This window comes from Helicoverpa zea, chromosome 22, assembly GCF_022581195.2.
Source record: "Helicoverpa zea isolate HzStark_Cry1AcR chromosome 22, ilHelZeax1.1, whole genome shotgun sequence".
Taxonomy (NCBI): Eukaryota; Metazoa; Arthropoda; class Insecta; order Lepidoptera; family Noctuidae; genus Helicoverpa; species Helicoverpa zea.
This window is the reverse complement of record NC_061473.1, coordinates 6,097,605-6,121,227: the sequence shown is the minus strand read 5'-3', so window position 1 is coordinate 6,121,227 and position 23,623 is coordinate 6,097,605. Positions and strand designations below refer to the sequence as shown.

Below are 23,623 nucleotides of genomic sequence, written 5' to 3'. Positions count from 1 at the left end.
GCGTAATTCGACTTATTTCTACTTAGCACAAATCAATTTTTAAAAAAGGCTAGATGAGAGGCTTACATTCGTTGAATTTGTCCATTGCGTCATTAGATTATAAGAATAGATATGTATATATATCACAATAAGATATCACAAAGGGGCGTGAGACAGTCGAGCGTTTCCCGCGCGACAGTGCTGCCACTTTCCTGTATGGCGGGAAAACGGAGAACCACACCACGACGCCTTTTGTTATAGCTAAGGTATATTATTTCTTCTATGAAGGTATGGTGAGTTCTTTTAACATTGTGTAGGTTCGTAAACTAGCTATTTCTTGTGTCCAGATGCATTCTAAATAAACATGTTGGACCTGTACCTATAAAATAAATACTTGACCTATATGTTTCAAAACATAATTCTTTATCTAGCACGGTTACAAAAAGTTGAATTATACAATATCACATATAAAAAGGAATTTATCAGTTAAGATTTTTGGGAGTTACCGATTCACTCAAGGACCAAATAATATTAGTATACACCAAAGATATTTCAGGAGGTATATAACTTTATATATGTAGATCAGACAAAAAGCATACTGTTAACTTGTAAAATTGAACATGAAAATTCATAGAAAACAGTTGATATTAAAAAACTGATGTTTATGTGGTGGACTTTTGCCATACTAGAGCTCTTGAGAAGTTAGCATAATGTTTATATGTTACTTACCTATATTATAGTTATGTTACATAATTTTCCTCAACTAACCACATTGAACAGTCATGATCTATTTTCATTATGCAAAACAAACAAATCATCATCATTTATAAACTTTATAGGTACATTTCAAAAACATTAGGTAACTTTAGTTGAATTTGTGGTGTGTTACCTAAATAAAAGCCAAATTAATTTCTGATCAACAAGGTTTCTATACATTGGAAATTCCCAACACAAAATATTCAGTACTAGCTGAACTTGCACACCAAGCCAAATCAGTTCAGTCATTCTTGAGATTTAGCGAGAAAAATGAACAGAAATTTAATGTAAAGTTAAGAAATTGGTTTTGAATCTATAAAAAAACCCTTTCCATCAAGGAAAATTGAAGAGCATGCCATCAGATAAGAGGTAAATTACTTATAATAAATCTTCTTCAGTCAGACTACAAGATAGATTTCATTACATACCAATTTTGTTATTGAATTTCACCTCTATGTGGTCAATTGAGGAACAAAGTATGGGTAAGTATCTATTTTAATAAACAGGAAAAAATATGAATGTAATAATAAACACATAGGGAAAGTTTCACAACTAATTACAGGTCATAGATAACTTATTGGAACTCACCTATATGATAGGTAGAATTATTTCTATATTTTTTAATTTGATATTTTATCTATAACACTTGATCGCCAATGTAGTATGAATGTTTGTAAAAAATACTGACGACTTGCTAGATAGGAGTCGTTTATGCTAGATAATAAAGTACTAATGTCAGCAAACTTGTAACTAGCTTCGCAATTTATGCCGAGCACACAGCGTCAGCAATAAACGCTCATTACTCGTGTCATTCCAGCTGTTAGCTCTCATTAATTGGCTCTGATTAGGCGGTAACCCTGCTATGTTATGCCTCCGCAAACCGGTCGAAAGCGACACCTTTCCAATGCACTTTTATTCTATACAAAACCTTAATAAAAACCCACATATCATACGCGTAATATTAAGATATGATTATTTACTTGTTACCATGTAAACAGAGCTCCGTTATAAACAATAAATAACAGAAAACATTAAAATACAAGCTCTAAAAAAGTGACACTTGCTCCGTCAAAGAAACATTGGAATTTTGCAGAAATGCTTAATGATATAAGAGTTACCTACCTTTTAAAATTTGTAACTTATATCACACTATTTATTGCGTACAATTATAGGAAACACTGGTTCTTTATTAAAACAATAACAATAAAAGTTTATAGCACTATCGAAATTATTGACACCCATAGGAGGAACATAGACAAAATTTGCGTTTTTAAAACTAGGTCAACTGAGAGGAGTTTTCACTTTCGATGAAAACTGTAATATTTATCAACTTTGAAATAATATTTAAAAAATGAAGTTTGTGAATTCATTTTAATTTTCCGTGGTAATTATATCTTAAAATATTTAAGATTTTTATTTTATTTATATTATTTATTTTCATCTGAAAAACTTAGGTCTTGTTCATGGTATTCGCTTTGATTGCCATATAAAAAAAGGACATAAAAGTATTAGGCTTCTCCTCTAGACATATGTCATAACACAGCACCAATTAATACTATTCCATAATTTTCTCCGATTGGAGAAAGTGATTTTACCACATAATAAGAAAGTTACTCAACAATATATTGTTTAAATATTCGACGATTTTTTCATACGGCTTCCCTGATTTCCAGCTGCACTGGCATGTCAATGTGTCAGTGTCAGTGCAGCTGTTGTCAATTTCCAGTGACGAAATTCTCAAAGATTGCGTTTGCGAATCAACAGCGATAATATGTCAACGATATAATTCTGCCATTTGTTTGCTGCGTAATCTTCGAAAAGATCAATATTCCGATAATTGACTGAAGACGAAAACAGTGTTCAGATGGCGCGCATCGCTTATCAGTGAACCTGCGTACATAACTTCGTATAAGATTTGTTGTGCGTGTGTAGTGATCAAACTACTAAGTGTGTAAATACAAAAATCTAGATACACAATGAGTGAACCACATATGAATTATAGTGGTTTAACGGGGCCGTCGATGGCTAATGTGCCGTTTACAGGGCACGAGAATAACTTCGTGAATAGTATTGCTTCGACATCTTCTATGCAAGGCAATGTGCCCCCTCCTCTGCCGCCTAGGCCTGACATGAACCTCCAACAGGGCATGGTGCCTAGCTATGGCGGTATGGGAGGGTATGGCATGGGATCGTATAGCGGGATGGGGATGGGGATGGGGTCTTACGGGATGGGATCCTATGGGATGGGAGGGTACGGAGGATACGGTGGATATGGTATGGGAAGCATGGGAGGTATGGGCGGAATGTACGGAGGATACAATAGATATGGAGGAGAGATTGAGAGCAGGTAAATGTTTTTATTATTAACTAGCTGACCCCGCGAACTTCGTATTGTTTAAACCTTCCCTGCACCTTTACAAACATTTTAAAACCAAAATAAATTAAATCAATCCAGTCATTGTCGAGTTTTAGTCAGACTAACAAACAGCAATTCATTTTTATATATAAGATTCTCAGTGCTTCCTATTATAACTTCTAATTATGATAAAAGAACCCTACTCAGAGAATTATTGTAGATTCTATAATCAATATTTTGATGGAATTTTAATGTTGCTTTCGCTATGGCTATTGTTAATTCAAACGGATTACAATGTCCTTCAAACACATTAACTGTGACTGTGTCACATATATTTAGAAGTTTCATTTAATATGCATAAGTTGTTATGTGACTGTTGGGTAACAAATTTTGCAATGATTTACATAGAAGTCACTAGATTTATGAGCAAAATAACGCTAGGTCAAGTAGCAAATTCAAATTAATTTATATAAAACTGGCACCATGCACTGGCAATATAAATAAACCCATAATTTTAAATATTTAGGACATATCTTGACCCCCGATCTCAAAGATGATGCTGATGTAGAACGAGAGCGGAGAGCGTTGTCGATTATAGCGAACATGCTGGTCCGCAGGTTTGCACGGTGCTCGCCAGCAGTAAAAAAGTTACTCTCTTTCGGGCCTACTGCATGACATTTTACACCTGCAGCCTGTGGGCCAGGTGTACGTGGAAGTCCTACAGCGCTCTCCGCGTTCAGTATAATAATGTGTTTAGGATGCTGCTGGGACTGCCCCGCTTCTGTAGCGCATCAGGGATGTTTGCTGACGCTCATGTGGATTGCTTCTATGCAACGATGCGAAAGCAATGTGCATCCCTGGTGAGTAGGGTGCGGGTCAGCTCCAACAGTGTCCTAAACATGAAAGCTGATAGGCTGTATTGCTCTTATGTAAATCGCTGCCATTTCTCACGGGATGGCACATAAATAATTGATGTATATTTTTGTTTTCTTTTTTTACTAACATAAAATTAAGTCTTTTACTAACATTATTGGTCATGTTACTTGAATAAATAAACTTTCTATTCTATTCTATAACAGTTTCTCCACGTACTTTCACCCAAGTTCTGATATAACTATGCCGATATAAATGAAGTATGTTTGTGATTGTTATAAACTGTTGAGTTTTCATCCATTCAGTAGCTTTTGTGTGAATGAGTCCCATATAAACTTTTACATTTATAATACTTCTTAGTGGTAACTGTAACTTGAACTAGTGTTTGATAAGTTAAACTTATGTCTTCTAGATTTGTTATAGCAAGATTTATATGGATTGCCATATTTCCTTACATTACTCATATTATTATATCAGTCTTTTAAGTCCCTCTTTTAACACTAGAATGACTAAGGCAGTCAAATTCGCGGCAAAGCAATTTCATTGTTAAATATTTCACAAACTATGTCTTTGTTTCTTTTCATATTTTATGACTTTCCCTAATTTGCTATTGTTAAGCTATATTTAAAAAATATATATGTATGCTGTCACGTTGACGATGCGCGGTCTTAGTAGGTATAGCATGAAGCCTGGCCCTTCTAGTGTTAAAAATTATTTTCAAGTAGTATTCTTCCAGGTTCATCCAATTAGCTGAAGAGAGTTCACGGCCAGCATTTGAGACTATACAGGGGGTAGTGCATGCTTTTGGCGGTGTTGCCATGATGCTGGAAAGTACATACTTCGCTTTAACCAGCTCATTTCGAGCTATATTAGGTATGTGTATCAAAAAAATTATGTTTAATAACCATTTTCCTTTCACAAGCGTCCCATAGGATCTACTGCCTGTACTTGGACGAAATATAGCCTATGTAACGCAGGGATAATGTAGCTTCCCAACAGTGAAAGACTTTTTCAAATTGATTCAGTAGTTTTGCAGCCTTTATGGTACAAATTATACATTAACTAGCGACCCGCTCCGGCTCCGCACGGGATAACAGTATTTCCCCACTATTTACATATAAACATTCCTCCTTAATCACTCTATCTATTAAAAAAAACGCATGAAAATCGGTTGCGTAGTTTTGAAGATTTAAGAGTACAAAGGGCCATAGGGACAGAAAAAGCGACTTTGTTTATACTATGTAGTGATATGTTCAGTATGAATGGAGAGGGAAATGAATGGGCAAAGAAAAGATGGATGGAATCGGGAGCAAGGTAGGAACACTGGATGAGAGTGAACAGAAATTTAACAATAAATATTTATTACATAAAGAACAGGTTTTATATTTATTCATAAATAAAAAAGCTGCTAATTAAAACTTGTTTAAATGTTATGATAGCAACAAGTTCCAATATTTGTGGAGTTTAACCTATGGACTTTAGACTATGTTCACTACTATTTATTAATTCATTTTTTTTTGTTTGAATCGTTTTTGTTGTAAATAATGCGTTTGACTTTGTGTTTGCTTAAGATTCTATAAATATGTAGAATCTGCCTAGCCTTTATCCTACTGTGTACATGTATGTTGATTAGGCCAGTCTAACCAGATGCAGCTGAGAATCAGTGTTCTACATAGAACAACTGCTTATCTGACAAATTTTTTCTATGTATTGTGAATATGTTTAATACTATGCGTTGCATAACTAAAATAAGAATAATCCATTTCAGGTGTAGCAGAAAACTTTGGTCGATTGAGATCTCTCTTTGCCCAGTTCTGGTCCACATTTGCCGTGATAAGGACCTTGAACTGGATTATCAGGAAGCTGATGGTTATCATTGGTATTCGGACTGAAAATGAATTTAAGGTAAGTTGAAGTTTGTTGTTTCTAAGTAATCTTAGACACCAATGGCTGACAAAAAAAAAAAAAAAAAAAAGGTGAAGGAAAACATCTTGAGGAAACCTGGACTATAAAGTCTGAAATCACCAACCCGCATTGAGCAAGCGTGGTGATTAATGCTCAATCCTTCTCCGTGTGAGAGGAGGCCGCAGCCCAGCAGTGGGACGATAAAAAGGCTGTAACAGTGAAGTTTGTTGACTAAAAACATGGAAGTAAGGAAACATGAGAAAACCTGCCATGTTGTTCAGGCATCTTCTTCTAGGTCAAATAAATACGGTGGGCGTAACCAACACGATCAGTTACGAGTGAACTAACGTTCTTTCCAAAGAACAATCGCATTTTGGTGCGCTACTTTCTTAGGACATTTTCCGTTATGACACCTCCACTCGTCATTTACGGGTAAAAAGGTTAGACAGACTGATTAAAAGTCATTGAACTCTGAAGTCAATAAATGCATATTATATGCAAATCTCTTTGTAAATCATTGTTTTTGTTCCTCAGTTAATTTGAAAGTCAAAAACCTACATTGGAATGAATTTATCAGGAAATATAGTAACAGTCCATATCTTACTTTATCTCATTTCTCGTTATCTTGTTTAGTATAATAGTTATCTGATATATTCTTGTATCTCCGCACTACTTGTTTAGTTTTTAAATCTGAGCATGTGTAAAAAGAATTCCGTGATAATGACATCCATGACGGCGCAACGGTCACTATGGACTGCCGAACTTGATAGGCCCGGGTTCGATTCCCGGTGCAGTCAACATTTGTGTGATGAGCGTATTTGTAGGCTGCGACTTATGTATTATAATGTGTTTATAATATATTTATCCTATACCTTATTCCACATCTAGGAAATAGGGTTCTCAAAAGACTTTCCCGCTCCTTTCAATCTTGAGTGGCAAGTTCGATGTCCTTTCGGCCGAGACTTTTCATTTAATAATATTTTAGTACAAATCCAATGTGCTCAAGTCATAAATGTATTCTCATAACCTCTTGACAAAATTACTGATAGGCATAAATAAATACTGATAATGTAAAAAAATACCTATACCAGATGTATGATGATAATTAATTTAGACTACACATAAACACAATGTTTATAGAATTTAATCGGATGAATAACAAAGTTAACCTTTTGAACTGTTTATTACTTGAAAAGTGATACAAAATAAAACATAATTTATTTTATACTGGCTAATGGCTGTTCCCCGCGTCTCCAGAGAGTCACTTCCCTAACCTGGATAAAAAGTAGCAATGATATTGTAATGTATAAACTACTAGTGATTTTCCCGCGGTTTCACTAGCATCCCGTGGAAACTACTGCCCGTACCCGGATAAAATATACTTGCCATTAGTTGCACAAAGCTCCATTAAAGTTGAAGCTTCATTAAATCTATTGCTGACACTTTTAATCTTGTTGACAAAGAAAGAGACAGCAATAGATTTAAAGAAGCTTTAACTTTAATGGAGTTTTGTGCAATTGACGGTTAGCCTATGACACTCGGGAAGAGTGTAGCTTTCGAACAGTGAAATATTTTTTCTAATCGGTTCATTACTTCCGGAGCGTTATACTTACAAACAAATATTTCCTCTTCATTAATTTAGTTTAGATAGTACTACCAAGTATAAGCTAGGGTATGATCTCCTAGCCTTCATCAGAAATAAAACGTCAATTCGTATCACAATTACTCCTTGTATTCACTTTTTAAAACACAATTTAATATCAATCGTAAGAAAACATAGTTTATCAGTCCACGAAGGAAGCGCGCGCTCTATCTGTCAAAATCTTCCAAGGGTTGTCCTCACAGTAGAGGTAGTGTTGTCCGTATAAAACTAAATGATTTAGTATACTACGGTAAATATAGTATAGTTCCTTAATGTATGAAAAGAGAATATAACATACAGAACAATAAATAAGTCACAGGATAATATTAGTCTAACACAAGTTTCATTAAAATCCTTTCAGCATACTTTTGAACATGAAAGATCTCCCTGAAACAAATGCTGAACACAATAGTGTGAAGATTGACAACAGATAGGACTTTATCATTTCAGGCATATCTTACTTCAGTCACGCGAATAAAACAATGATAACATTTGTACCTACCGTTAGTTTTTATGATCATTTTCTAATCGTACGTCATGTTTTCATTGATAAATATGAAAGATTTGATAAAGTATTGGACGTGTTCTCTCGGCGGCTTTTTCAAAAACATAATAGATTCGTAACCTTCTTCAGTTATGAGATTTTTGATTGAAGGTCTCTGCACACAGCGGGCGCGGCGGGACGGGACGGGACGGGACGGGACGGCGACGCGGCGCTGGCGCGGCGGCATCGGTCACACTGCGGGCGCGATCACGTCCCGTCCCGCCGCGCTCACGCCGACCGTATCGCGACGCTATTCATTTATCAAAAAGATGTTGAGCGATTCAGACGTGGAAACGCTCTTGCTTTTATTTGCGCTAGCTAAGAAAAAACAACGGAAACGGAAATGGGTGCATGAAATAAATCAAAACCGTCGTAATTATGGGGAGTATCACAGACTATGCCGCGAAATTTTATCCCACGAAGATAAGTTTTACGCCTACTTCAAAATGACGCAAGAGTGTTTTGAAGAATTGCATAGTATTTTATGTGATAAGATTAGTAAACTAGACACAAATTGGAGGAGATCAATCAGTTCAAGAGAAAGGCTGGCCATTTGTTTGAGGTAGGTAACCTTTTTATTTATATTATCAACACTTGTTAACATTTTTGAGCATAAAACCAATTTAAATATATCCAGGGTAATAAAAATTATCAACATTTTTTATAATCACAATTATAGCTTAATGAAAGTAACCTAACTAAATTTTTCAATTTTCATTATTGATTCATATTTTGAAAATTATAATTTATAGAATTATTTTTTTAACCAGAAAACTAAATATTGCAAATCTATATACCTACTTCAGATCACAAACAGCTTATATACTAGTCAAAACAAAATAAGGGCCACTTGATTATTTTGAAGTCTCACTCAATTTTATAATTTTAAAGCGATCCTAAGTGGCTAATTCTTTTTTGTGGTGTTCACTAAAGTGTTAACAAACACTAATGCGACAATACCACTTGCATCTTTTTTTTAAGTGGGTAGAATGTGTTAGTTTTGTTTAACCACTTGAATTTACCCTATTTTAAGACTTTATTTTTTAACTTTTGAGTCAGTTCAACTTTGGATTGCTTCGTGATTAGACAAACTTTGTTAAGTTTAAGCGTGAATTAACATTTTGAGAGAACAATGCCGAGGATTCGAAGACATATGGACCTGCAGACCACAACTAGAGCCATCACATTGATTCAGGAGGGCCATTCTCAGCGTTCTGTAGCTCTGCAGCTAGGTTTTTCACGACGTGCGATCCAGAATGCTTGGAATCGATTTCAAGAGACTGGGAGTGTCACCAGGAGACGAGGATCAGGCAGGATTCGAGCAACCACATCACAGGAAGATCGTTATATACGCCTGACTGCCCGCAGAGAGCGATTCGTTACCGCTCGCTCCTTACAAAACCGCTTGCGGCAGGCGACGGGTACCCGCGTTAGTGACCAAACGATCAGAAATCGGTTGCATGAAGATCAACAATTCTCTAGGAGGCGCGTAGTACGCATTCCATTGACAAGTGCGCATCGTGCAAACCGATTATCATTCGCAAGGCAGTACCAGCAATGGGACATGAGTGATTGGAGCACGGTATTATTCACAGACGAGTCCAAAGTGAAATTTTTCAGTGATAATCGTCGTATTAGGGTTTGGAGACGAGAAGGTGAGCGATTTTCAGATGCTTGCATCCATGAAAGTGACAGATTTGGGGGCCCTAATGTAATGGTGTGGGGGGGAATTTCACTTTCTGGTAGAACAGAGCTTGTAATTCTCAATGAAGGCACAGTAACGGCTCAGCGATACATTGTGCAGGTCATAAGACCCTATGTGGTGCCATTCGCACAAAGAATTGGTGCGGAATTCAAATTAATGCACGATAATGCCCGCGCTCATACAGCTAGAGCCACCAGGGAAGCTCTAGACGAAGCTGGTATACAGGTGTTACCGTGGCCCGCCAACAGTCCGGAGCTTAACCCAATTGAGCACATGTGGGACTTGTTGAAAAGAAGCGTTCGGAACACAAATCAGCCTGTGCACAACGAAGCACAACTCATTAATGTGCTCAAAACCAGCTGGGAACAAATTCCAGAAGAAACGGTGCGACACCTGGTTGAGAGTATGCCATCCAGACTTCAAGAATGTGTTCAGAAGAGGGGAGGCCATACACGGTATTGATAAAAGTAAAAAAAAAAACTAAAAAAAAACTTACTTTTTTAAGAAAACCCTTTTTTGTCATGCATAATTTTAAGAAAAAATGATTATTTTATTAAAAAAATTAACATGACGTTTGTTTCTTATTCCAAACATTAATTTTAAGTTAATTACATTAAAAATTAATCAATTAATTAAATTCAATAATTTTCCCACCCCTAAACTTAATAACTTAATAAGAATACTAAAAAAACATGGTGGCCCTTATTTTGTTTTGACTAGTATATAAAGTATATAACTAAATCACTTACTACTTAACACCAGTCTTCATTATTTATTTCTTTATGACTTTTAACATAAAATATGAATTTTAATTAACAACAGTCTCCAAATCACAGTCTTTTCAATTTCTAAGTTTAATTAACTTTTATATAATTTAATAATACTTTTATATAATTTAATTGTATAGTATAATATAAATACATCATTATTTAAAAAAAATAGCTTTTTGTTATTGATTATTTATACTGTTCATTATAAATAATCAATAACAAAAAGCTATTTTTTTTAAATAATGATGTATTTATATTATACTATACCTACTAAATTACTCACAGCTTTTAATCACAGAGAGCATATAGTGGCAATGTACCTAAGCTAATTTTTGATATAATATCCATACTTTGATAAATTCTAATAATGAATTTGACTTATTAAATTCCAAATGATGACTAACTTTTCAATATCTCCTTATCAAATCAACATCACTCACTCATAAAAATTCGAATATAAAATTTTCTTCTCCCACATTGGCATTATTGTCTCCAGATAAATTAATTGGTTGAGGAGCTGGCGATTCCTGGTTTGTGTTGTTAACAGAACTTGTATTAGAGTAAGCTGGTGATGCTATTGATATACTCGTGTGGAGTGGATCATATGATGTAGAATCGAGCAGTCGGAGTTCGATATTTGAAAACAATTTGGCCATTTCCAGTTTAACAATGGCTTGTTCTCTGGGCGGAAATTTCTTGAATGTATCGGCATAGCTAAGGAATAAATTGTCAGTTACGTCGAGTTCCTTCTTATTTTTATTAGAATTTAGAAATTGTATCACTCTCCCTACATCATCATCACTTCCTGGATGTCCTCTTGATCGTTTAGCTTTTCCAGATGAAATGCTTGATGGTGGCGGGGGTGCCTGTGATGATGACGCGGTGGCTTGCGATGTTGATGAGGTAGCTTGCTGGCTGGGCTGGGAAATCTGCGATGGAGGTGAGGGGACCGGTGATTGGAAAGTTATACTATCGTATCCAGCATTATGACCAGGTGGTTGACTTTGAGGCGAAGATGGTGATGTTGGTGCTATTTCAGCAGGAACGTTTGAATGGGATTCTCGAGGCGCATTGAAATGGTCCAAGAATGCCAGTTGTGATGCCCATGTGTAATATACGTTTCTACGACTAGAACCAGTTGTTCCTTTGAGCTGTTTTTTATATTTAGTATAGCCGTCTCTGATCGTCTTCCATTTGTGTTTTACTGCTTCACCTGCGGTAATGATAAAATTTACAAGAATATAATAAAATCAAACTTTAAAATAAATAATTCAAAATAAAGAATTGTACTATTTTATTTAATGAATATATTTGTATTGCATTGTATTATTACATAACAAATTATTCCTCATAAATAACCTTATTTCTTTGTTTAAGGTACTTAACAACCGGTGATTCTTATCAAACAATTGCATTTTCTTTTCGGGTTGGACATAGTACAGTCAGCAATATTGTGAAGAATGTCTGCGTAGAAATATGGATTTTATTGCAACCAACGTATATGCCAGCACCTTCAGAGGAAACATGGAGGCAATCAGAATTTGGATACAGAGAATTATGGAATTTTCCCAACTGCGTGGGCAGTATAGATGGGAAGCACATTGCTGTTAAATGTCCTCCAAATAGTGGAACACATTACTACTGCTACAAAAATTACTTCTCTATCGTTTTGTTAGCAATCGTAGATCCATTTTATAAATTTATCATTGTGGATATTGGTAGCTATGGTCGACTGAGTGATAGCGGAATATTCGAAAACTCAAATTTCTATCAAGCGTACTTAAACGGAAAATTACTACTACCGCCAAAACCTCTTCCAGGAGGTGAAGATCCCACACCACATGTTTTGATAGGAGATGAGGGGTTTGCTTTGAAAGAATATCTTATGCGACCTTTTCCTAGAGCAGCCGTTGTACATGACAACAGAAAAAAAACTTTTAACTATAGACTTTGTCGAGCTAGACGAGTCGTTGAGAACAGTTTTGGAATTTTGGCACAGAAGTTCAGAATTTTCAATAGACCCATAGAAACCAATGTTGAAACCGCAATACATATCGTAAAAGCCGCCTGTTGCTTACATAATTTCATCAGAGTGAAAGGAGAAACATTTTTTATTGATCTAAAGGAAATACAGAGTGATCCAAGGGCATTCACTCCAGTAAGACCCACAAATCAAAGATCTCCAAACGCAGCTTTCGATGTGAGGGAAAAGTTTGTCACCTATTTTAATAATAATAGAATAAATGTAATAGAATAAATATAAAAACTGTCACTTACCGCTTTGATTCATCTCTCTTCCTATAGATTCCCAAAGTTCATTTTTAAGAACAGTGTTTTTATACTGCCTATGGCCCAAATCATACAAACATACGTGAGCACGAACACATTCGACTAATTTTTCGACATTCATTTTTGTAAAATGATACCGTACCGTGTGCTCACGCCCCCCCCGGCAGTGTGACTACTACTGAATAGGACTGTGTATTAAATTTAATAAAAATGCTTCGTGAAAATGATATAAGTGTTGTAGGGTAAAACCGGGATAGTTGCCCCACTTTTTGAAAAGGCTCTCTAATTTTCAAACTGTACGTGATCCATGAAGAATTTCCATAAATATTAAAAGTTTGATCTTTTTACCAAAAATACGACTTGTTTTTGTTGATTTAACAATAACAGATTCTGCAATTGAGTTTTTGCAAACCCATTTTTTTGAGGATAAATGCCTACCTATATGGATAGATGCCTCACTTTGAAAATGCTGGGGAGGATAGATGCCTGTGATGTTGGATAGGCGCCCTTTAGATTGAAATAAGTAAAGTAGATAGTTTTGTTATGTCTTTTATTTGTACTATTTAGGTAATTGTTATAATGGTATCCTTAATCATTTGTTTATGAAACAAAATAAAACAAAATTTTAATATGCACAAGCAGATAAGCAAGGTTACATTACATTAAATAATAATTTTAAGCATATGCTATCATAATACGTATAGGTTATGGGGATAGATGCCCCTAAGGGCGGGCACCTATACCGCGAAAAATTGGGGTGACTATCCTTTTTGCTATGGATAGATGCCCTTTTATTTTTTGACTTAACTAAATACAAAAGGCCCATTATTGATAAGTAGATATAAAGTTAATCAACCAATATATACATATAAAAAAATAGAAGATAATTAATTACTATGTAAAAAAGATCATCATCATCATCTCAGCCATAGGACGTCCACTGCTGAACATAGGCCTCCCCCTTTAGATCTCCACAGATACCTGTTGGAGGCGACCTGCATCCAGCGTCTTCCGGCAACCTTTATAACCACCTTTTTACACCTTGTTGGTGGACAGACGACCTTATACGACCGAAAAAAGATACGTATCAGTAAATACTTGGTTTACGTTTGAAACTTTGAAGCACTCGTCGTGTCGGAGATAATCGCACGCACGAGCGAAACACGTCAATCCCGCGGGATGGTCTGTGGGGCACTCAGAGCAGGAGGCAACGCGTTCTATTTTTAGACTATTATCACTGTGTTGCGATTTTGCAATGTAATTTTTCAGAAAATGGGGCATCTATCCTGCTGCGGCATCTATCCCGGTTTTACCCTATTCCGCAAGCTTATTTGACAGACAGAGAAAAATTAATAAAAAAAAACAAAACACTGACACAACAAGGTTCCCACTTGAAAGGTTTTAATGTTTGTGCCGGAAAAAAGGTTTAACGTTCTGAGTATCGCGAACAACTACATACGTAAACCAAAACGCGTCCAGAGGGCGCTGCGCTCGCGTCCCGCCGCGCCAGTCCCCGCCGCTTCTGACTTGTATTCACGCTCGGCGCGACGGCGGCGTGGCGCGACAGTTACCGTCGCGCCGAGCGGGACGGCTCTGTGTGACGTCGTCCGTAATATCTAGTACATTACAACTGCTCAGCGTCGCGTCGCCGTCCCGTCCCGTCGCGCCCCGCCCGCTGTGTGCAGCGACCATGAAGCTTTATTTGTTTATGACTACTAGCTTTCATACACGGTTTTGCCAAGAAACTACTCTTCGAACCTGAATAAAAATTACTGTGTCTACTACTGATCAGAATACTCTAACTAATGTTTAAGCTACATCACTGCCAAAATGCTAAGTTTAAAAATCCGTTCGGTGTTTACTTGAAATAATAGCAAACATCCAACATTTCTTACCTACTTCCAAAATAAGACTTGCCTTATTTTTCTCCACAAACTGTCCAGATTTCAGACATCACACATACATTTCTCCAAACTTACATAACATTACTCCAAACTTACACACATTTCTGCTCAAATCTCCTCGTAATCTCCACATTCCAGGCGTGGGCAGAAGCAGTAGCAGCGACCCAGGACGTGCCTACACCCGGCGCACCTGGGCCCCGCACCTCGGGCTGGCCGGTCATCATGTTCCTGGGAATAGTGGCCGCCGCGCCCTACCTCGTGTTTAAGATGATCAGCGGGCTTAACAAGTCGATTTATGAAAATTGTAAGTAGCTTAGGTTAAGTTTTTTAGGTTGGAAATCTTCAATTGAAAATGTCCTGCTGAAGGTGTAGTGGAAGCGGAGTGTCAGACTTTTGCTGTCTACAACCCACCATGATCCTTCTGTAGTCCTTTGTGTATCAGGCCCGAGTAACTTTCGAACATCTCACAGTTCCCGCAGAAGATTGTACGTTCTTTGGATCTGAATTGTTCATGTTAGGAATCAGTAAAGTGATGGAAATATACCCCTTCTGATACAGATAAGAAAGCTTAAAACCCACCTTCGTTCCTTCTGGAACACTTTGTGTACCAGCCGCTGTAACTCTTTCGACCAATCTCACAGCACTTTATTCCTTTATGCCACAGCCCCAGCACAAAGTTGCACATTCTTTCGGTCTGAATGGTTCATATTAGGTTCTGATAAAGAACCAATTTGTTTTGGGTATTGTAATAATTGATCATGAAACGAAGCGTAGCATCGAAATATTAAGAAGAACCTACATTTTATAGTATTATTGTTTCAAATATCATATCATGTAGGTAAACTCACGTTTAATCACACGTGTTTTACCTACACTACGTTGGTCTAACAACCGAAAGATTATGTGCTCGATAATAATGTCAATGAGATACTATCTTGTTGATTAAGTTGACGACTTTCCCTGTAACATGTAGATACATGTTATAGGTACTTTGATGTATTGAATAATCTGTTACCGTAAATAAATCAAAGCACATTGTTTGTACCTACATTTGCACTTATAAATGACTGAATGATCATATTTTTGAAATAATACCAATTTCATTTTTTAAACCTGCCTCGACAAACAATTCATAAAAGTCTGGCAACATTTTTACCTTAACTTAGAAAGGCTATTCTACACTGAAATGAACCTACTAGCTACTACCTACCTTATTTATGCACAAAAGCTTTATTTCAGCTTAGACGAGTTCTATACCTAAAAAAAGTTACTATATATTTATTTCCTTTCACAGTACACGACCCAACCACATGGAAGGCACCTTTCAAAGCGATCGCGACATTCACCTTCCAAGCCACTTCTCCCCAAGAACTCTCTATTCAAGAGAAACAGACTTTCGTGGTAGCCCCCCAGCACTTACAACCACAGCTCTGGAACACAGGGTGGCTCATGGCTTCCATAGACGGGAAGACCGCGGGCCTGGTACCTACTAACTATGTCAGACTTATCGCCCCTACAGAGAAGGATAAAGAGGTGAAACCTAAGGAAGTAGAAGTTAAGGAGATATAGGTGCAAAAGGGAATATTGGGTTAGAATTGTTTAACATTATGTTGTTTGTGAAAAGACTCGGTAAAATGAAGATTGAAAGAGATCTTTGTGATACCAATTGGTGGTTTAGATGTTTTGTTTCGCGAAAGCGGGTGATTTGTAGGTACTTGTGTTTGTAAGTACCTACACATGCACATAGTCTTTGTAACAGTCCTGGATTTATGAATAGGCGACAGATTTCAGAATATAAAATTCAAACACTGGTTTTATCATGGTTTTTTTATGTACTTTAAATAAAAAAGGTCCCCTTGGCCGAATTTACTACAAATGGAAAATTATTAATTGTAAGATTTGTACATGGGGCGGCGGAAATAATTATTATTTTAGTTGTAAGTTTTATTTTATTTTGCTGTGCCCTACAGGGTCCACAATTGTACCTAGCTCTACGCCAAACATTCATTAAGGGATTGTTCACACCAAACGTATTGTCCGCCGCTGACTGTGAGTATACTCACTGTCTGCCCCAGTGTGAACGTCGACTCAATCTGCAGTACCCGTACTCACCAAGCCGACAATAAGCTATAGCGTACGATGCGCTACATGTGTGAACAAAAGAATAGGCTCGTGTAGGTTCACACTAGATGCGTACGCTGAGCGGCTGACTATTCTACACATAAAAGAGCTCAGTATTTGAACCCCCCAATCTTCATACATAACAGATGCTATGTCTTCCCAAGCGCATCTTCGTAAGTTTCTATCTCTAAATTCTTCTGAATTCGCATTCCAAATACATTCTCTAGAATGTACTTCTGCAATAAACTTTTCGGTGTCGAACGTCGCGAGGTGTCACGTGTCACGTCTGTCCTCATTGAAGTTTGTTTCTCGAGTGTATTGCGGCCGAGGCGCGCGACGGTGCGGGCGCGGCGGAGCGGCGCTATTCGGCAACTGCGTCCGCGTAGCCAATCCGCGTCCGCCGTGCATAGTCGCGTAGTAAAATAATCGGCCACTGAGAGTCAGCGACAACAGACGACGTAATAGCGTATAGTCGGTTCGGTGTGAACGACAATTTCAATATATATGGAAAAGCAATAAACTGCGTAACGCGCGCTCACAGTCAGCGGCCGACAATACGTTTGGTCTGAACGATGCCTAAAAATATAATTCCGGCACTGCTTTGTATGCGTAAGCTCGGGAGCGCCGAGTATTGGTCAAGTCGCCGAGTCATACAAAAACAATTTGCATGTACATTTACACACACACAAGTATGACTAACACGCTTTCGTAAAATAAAATATCTATATCGTTGTAAGCTTTAGTATCAAATATTCGACCAAACGTCGAACAAATATTTTGGAGATGGCGTCGTGTTCTTCAAAAGGTTCGTGTTTGAAACGGTTATGTAATTATTGTAATAAGACTGTAAAATTCATGCCGAATGGCCTTCAATTGTTTTGACTGAAGGTTTATGGTCGTGAAAGAACCCAAGTTCTCAATATAAACGTCAGATTTTTTTAACAAACATCTGTTTACAATGAATTTTCACGTTCAGTTTTTTTGTAGTCAACTGCTTTTTTGAGAAAACAGACGTTTATATTGTTAATGAATTTGGGCATATGGCCGCCTTTACAGTGTAAGTTATACTTACGACGTAAAACGTAAGACCCCTACGTAAGTCGCTTATAGTAATTTCTTAGAACTTCTTACAACTAACAGAAGTTAAGTCATTTTTACGAAAGCAATTTACAGGTCGGGGTTAAAATAATACTTATGAAAGTAAAGTGAAAAACCTTGATATGAAAAGGCATAATAATAGAGTAGGTAACCAGTATGTGGTTGCAACATTTTGAACACACATTTTAGAGCGCACTAGAGGAATAGAGAATGGTAAAAAAGGTGATTATATCAATCTAAAAAAAAAAAAAGATTTACAATAACCGAACCATCTGTTGTTTTATATCTAATTTTAATCTTTAATCAAAAACAACGAATGGATAGGTCATTGTAATCTGCAGTTAGTAAAATATTGGGCTCAAATTGTGATGTTGAACAGACACAAAATTTCAAAGCATTCCAGAACGTTTTGAAAATGGAATAAACTTAAAAAGATGGAGTTGACAAAATTCAGCTTTTAATCTTAGCTTCATTCTGATTGAGTTATATTTCTGTTGTTTTTTTACGAAACTGATCAAAACTCATAGTTGTTAAATTGGAATTTATTTGCCCACATAACTTGTGTAGTGGTTCTGTGGTAGAATTACTGTATTATCTAAAGTTCCACAATACCTATCTATGTATTGCTTATGATTTTTTACATATTTTTTTTTTGTTACTGCTAAAGAAATTGTTTGAAAAATGTTGCATATTTTATAACATTAGGGGTGCAATATTTAACTATAACGATAACCAAATAATCGCTATAGTTGCATAGTGCAACCCGCCCTTAGGCGGTCCTTAGACCTACAATAGCTTTGTGCAATATTTCTTTCGTAATATTGAGCAATAATCAGAAGCCAGTAAGTCTGACACCAGTCTAACCAAGCGGTATTGGGTTGCCCGGGTTACTGGGTTGAGGAGGTCAGATATGCAGTCGCTCCTTGTATAGCACTGGTACTCAGCTGAATGCGGTTAGATTGGAAGCCGACCCCAACATAGTTGGGAAAAAGGCTCGGTAGATGATGGAATATTGCGCAATAATATTGACCATCTAAGGAGCACCTTACGTACCTAATTTAAGTAGGTTTATACTCACATATATTGTTGATATACTTCTTCGCATTATTTTGTTTCCTTTAGGTATTTGTCTCAAAATTTAAACTTAGAATTATGGTGTAGGTACAATTTTTTGTTGTGTCAACGAATTCTTGTGGTATGTGATTTTGTTAATTTATTTCCTCATCACTATTTATAAGAGATCAGGATTTTGATTGAAAAATGAACTTGTATTTATAATATATCGGGTGTGTCGTTCATAATCACATTAAATGAAATGCGATAATATACTGGTTAATATATGTCCATTAACACAAAGAAAAAAGAAAAACAAAATAAAAATAAAAAAATGAATTTTTCAAACAAAGTAAATAGAATAAAAATGTGCGAAAATTAGAACACCATATAAAAGTCAGTCATTATAGTGCTACAAGGATCTTTTGGCACTTGGATGACATTGACAGGAGGGCGTTAGTGTACAATTAGGGTTACCAGCAAATAAAATCTCCCCAATAATAGGGAATTGTTTGATTTCCATTCTGTGACTTTTTTACTTATGAGATGTTCGTGTGATATAGGCCAAGGCTATTATTACATGAAAATAAAATTAAAGGTACCTATGTCAATGAAATAAATAAAAAAAATATCATATATTAAATTCGTTTACTATAATTATGTTCTGCAAGAACTACGTCCAGAGGTTGCATGCGATTAAATTCTTCATCATCTTCATCCTGAGAATCATCGTCGTCAGTGCTTTCCTCGCTATCAGAGCATAACCTTATGATAAATGGTTCGTCCAAATATCCATCTTTTTTTCGGTACTCTTCTTCCAGTTTCTTAACGTGGCCACAATGATTGCGCCATTCCTCGACAGAAATGGTATCGAATGCATTTTGTACCATGTCAGGCATTTGGTTTGGTGGCCTCCCAATATTTATCTCGGCTACTTTTCGTTTCATGGATGCCCAGATCATTTCGATGGGATTTAGATCACAATGATATGGTGGCAAACGACATATCTGAAAAAAAAATAGAATCTTATTCATCTTCACATTGGGTTGGTAATGTTGGTATTAAGATTTTGAGAAAAAAGGGTAGGTATAACTGAATTAAGTAATAGTTACCTTGTGACCCAGTCCTTTTAAAATAGCATCCACAGCATACACTGGTTCGGGTTTGTTTCTATTTACAAGTTCTAAGAGTTGTGGTCTTGTATATTCTTCTGAATATTCAATGTTGTTTATTCTTAACCACTCGATGATTTTATCTTTCCTACTGCTTGTGTTTGGGGGTTTGTTGACGCTTGTGTTGTGATATGGTGCGTTATCCATCACAATTAGACTGGGCTCCTTCAAATTGGGGGACAACTTTTCTAAAACCCATTTTTTAAAATTTGTATGGTTCATGTCGTCGTGGTAGTCACCACTCTTTGTTTGTGACTTAAACACCAAGCAAGCATTCTCCACAAAGCCTTGATTACCTCCGGCATGAACGATAATAAATCTTTGACCTTTAGAGATGGGCTCTAATACTCCATCTGAAATTTTAAAAAATAACTATGAAACAAAGCAGAACACTCAGAACAAAAATCACTCTTATAGAAAGATGTATTATTCAATAAGTAATAGTTCTGAAAAAAAGTTGTAAAAAATATATTACTCAATAATATTAGGAGATCATTAAGTAGCCAATACCTTCATCATCATTCTGCCAACATTTCCCAGCTGTATGACCGGAGTGAATATAGGTCTCATCTAAGTAGACTACAGGTAGTTTTTCTGTATCGTCATTATGTTTTAAAGTCTGAAATAAAATAATTTTATGGTTAGTTTGCAAATTGCTAAACAGTTTTATTAATGATTGCATTAATTTTGAATAGTATCTGATGGTTTAGATAAGCAATATTGTGTGGGCACTTAGTAATACAACCAAGTGTATCTTGGTGTTAATGTTGTTTCATGAACCACCTTTCAGCTACTGTCATGGTTCCTTTAAATGTCGATTACAATCATCAGCAGTACCTAATAGTAACCGGGACCACCAGCTCAACATGCCTTCCAAACCAAGGAATCGCTTAATTTTCAGACAATCTGGTGATTCAGCCTGCAATGTCATAACCAACGGAGGAAAATTCACACAAAGACAATTTGCACGATGTACTACAAACTTATAAGTATATGTATACCTGCAGATAACGAGCACGCCAAGCAGTTATATCATTACGTTCCATGAGGACCTTTCTGTTGCTTATAGTTTTTCTGAATCGAAAACCAATCATTTTTATATGTTGTCTGAGAATTTCTCGGCTGCCTGTGAATCCAATCTCTTCTCTAAGTACTTGCAGCAACTTATTCACTGTTGGTATTTCTTTTTTGAAAGTATAAAATTCATGGATCTTTCGTCTAAGAACACCAATATCAAAATTGTCCATTAAAATTTTATCCTTTCTTGTTTTTCTATTTTTTCCGGGAATAACTATTTTACTCGATGATGCTTCAGCCAATCTTCCTTCATTTCCAATTCTTGCAACAGTCCGTAAAGATATACCTGAAATCGTATTTTATTTAAATGATGTGAAGGAAAAATCTATCTAAAAAACTTACAATTTTAGGTTATGTATTCGTGGTAATATCGGGCACTGTGTATGGTATCACTAACCTGTTGCAGCTGCGACACGCTCATTTACCCTTTCAAATGGAATAATCGGGGCACAAGATTGCTTTTCTTGCATAAAATAGTCCTTCACTTTTAAAACCACCTCTCTAACACCACTTCTTATCACTTTTGGCATAATTTATAAAGGTTTTTACTAAATTAAAGCACGAACAAACACCAACTTCAGCTATCTGTCAAAAGTGACGCTTTGCAAGATGGCGGCGTTAGTTCCAAAATCGGCCACGTGCCAAAAGATCCTTGTAGCACTGTACAAACAACTGTAATTCTCCCTTGAAAACTGACAGCTGTCAACTGATCAAAACATTCGATACTCCTATCTTCGGCCGTTCAGAGAATGCGTTCCTGACACCTATCAGTTAGTCACGACTAGTGATGGGCACAACATAACACTGAGTTCGTTACCGTTCCTTCAAAATGAACCGCCGCATTATTTTAAGATTATTTTCGTTTTAAATTGGCGGAATCATTTGTTTTATATTTTAGTTATTTAAGTGGAAACCAAAAAAAGGTAATATTCATATAATAAAATTGTTTTATTTATTCTTTGTTACAAGTACATTGAATTGAATGTGCGAACAGAATATTAATCAGACTCCGATTTGCTTGAGGAGGTGGTGTCTTCATCATCATCTTCGCCTACATGTATAATTATATTATTATCAATAACAGAATCAATCCTGATATCTCGGTCTAACAAAAGCCGGGTAATCAAATAAAAACAGATCGAAAACACTTGAAAAACGTGGTCTATGCGCACGAAACGACAACGGACGACTGTTTTAGCGTCACAAAATGGCGGCCCATAACGCCATTTGGGGTTACCATTTTTAATCTAAGTATAAAAATGCGGTTTGGTCATAGTTTTATTTTTATATTTCATAAACGTTATAATTAAGTCTTATAGTCCATTATTTTCCAATTCTTAAAAAGAAAATCAAAACGTATTATTTTATATTATAACTGTATAAGAACAGATTACGATACTTGCCTGTTATTTTTTGCACAGCACTACAAAATATAAACCGCTGACATAACCTTGTAATAGCGCAGTATAGATTTAGAAAAATATTGTTTACCAAGTTATTTGACACTCAGTTTGGCACAAAATTATAACATTCATTGATTATTGATATAATAATGTTGTTTTAATGCTCCTCAATTGTTAAAACGGTAAACAACCAGCAAAAATATTTTTATCGTAACTGCAACGCCATTGCAAAGTTACGTCGTCAGTTCAATCGCGACGTGTCAGGAACGCATTCTCTGAATGGCCGAACTATAACTTTATCTCTGCTTTACACATGATGTTGTAAATTATAAAAACGAAAAATGACTCCTGTGGCTAAACCACTGAATGGATTAGGTTATTTTTTTTACAATTCGCCATAGAATATCATAAAGTATATGTGATAGAATTTAATGTGATTGTGAACGACACACCCGATATACGAAGTTTATACTAGTCGATCAATCAACATGTTTGAAATGCTCCGAACCGCCATTAGTTTTGGCGTTGTCTGTAACAATTGACGAATTAAAACTTATTCTATGTAAATATAATCATCGGCAAGGATATTGAGCCCTGACCTTCACCTGCGCAGAAGTGATTCATTGGTTTATTGCCTTAAGTGAACAGTTCGCAAAGCGATCCCCACTCTTCCGCCGAGAGCTCATTATCCGTGCCGATAACTATACTTTATGAATTAGTTTTGGTACATTGATATATAAAATGTATGAGCGATTAAATAGGTCCTGCCTATATGCATTTGACTTAAGTTTGCACTATATTACAGACTATATTATTTATTCTTATAAGCTCTCTTCACTATGGATGTCGTCATTTTTAATAGGCGTGATGACAGAATTAATAAATATGTAGTGATTCTAATTAGTCCGTCTTTTGTATGACCAAAAAATAAAAGATACCTACGTAATTATTTTTAACAAAACGTTTAAAAATATCT

General features: G+C 36.2%; 4 protein-coding genes across 7 annotated transcripts in view; 2 read left to right on the top strand and 2 right to left on the bottom strand.

Moving 5' to 3' along the window:
• LOC124641179 (focal adhesion kinase 1) overlaps nt 1-1,986 on the bottom strand; it is a 155,399-nt gene extending 153,413 nt beyond the window's left edge. For 2 of the 3 annotated variants that reach the window (XM_047179182.1, XM_047179184.1), the window contains exon 1: nt 1,858-1,986. The gene's annotated coding sequence lies outside the window, so the exon portion shown is untranslated. Of the gene's footprint in view, nt 1-1,323; nt 1,445-1,857 lie in introns of those variants that run through there. The other variant, XM_047179181.1, reaches the window with a different exon arrangement.
• Nucleotides 1,987-2,429: 443 nt separating this feature from the next.
• LOC124641206 (probable peroxisomal membrane protein PEX13) lies at nt 2,430-16,794 on the top strand. The gene is made up of 5 exons (XM_047179217.1): nt 2,430-3,082; nt 4,701-4,837; nt 5,733-5,869; nt 14,862-15,027; nt 16,018-16,794. Exons 1-5 carry the CDS (start codon nt 2,712-2,714, stop codon nt 16,290-16,292), a joined length of 1,086 nt encoding a protein of 361 aa, XP_047035173.1. The 5' UTR covers nt 2,430-2,711; the 3' UTR covers nt 16,293-16,794.
• Nucleotides 8,225-12,802, top strand: LOC124641207 (protein ALP1-like). 2 transcript variants are annotated; one of them, XM_047179219.1, is made up of 2 exons: nt 8,225-8,617; nt 11,908-12,802. In XM_047179219.1, exons 1-2 carry the CDS (start codon nt 8,325-8,327, stop codon nt 12,785-12,787), a joined length of 1,173 nt encoding a protein of 390 aa, XP_047035175.1. In that variant the 5' UTR covers nt 8,225-8,324; the 3' UTR covers nt 12,788-12,802. The 2 variants fall into 2 exon arrangements, 1 of the variants encoding a protein (XP_047035175.1); XR_006985649.1 differs by lacking the exon at nt 8,225-8,617 and adding an exon at nt 10,804-11,470 and having other exon boundaries at nt 11,908-12,107.
• Nucleotides 16,795-19,629: 2,835 nt separating the features above from the next.
• Nucleotides 19,630-21,892, bottom strand: LOC124641205. The gene is made up of 5 exons (XM_047179216.1): nt 21,642-21,892; nt 21,169-21,530; nt 20,678-20,786; nt 20,108-20,520; nt 19,630-20,002 (listed from the first exon to the last, which is right to left on the bottom strand). The coding sequence occupies exons 1-5, from the start codon at nt 21,772-21,774 to the stop codon at nt 19,634-19,636; spliced, it is 1,386 nt and encodes a 461-aa protein (XP_047035172.1). The 5' UTR covers nt 21,775-21,892; the 3' UTR covers nt 19,630-19,633.
• Between the last annotated feature and the right edge of the window lie 1,731 nt (nt 21,893-23,623).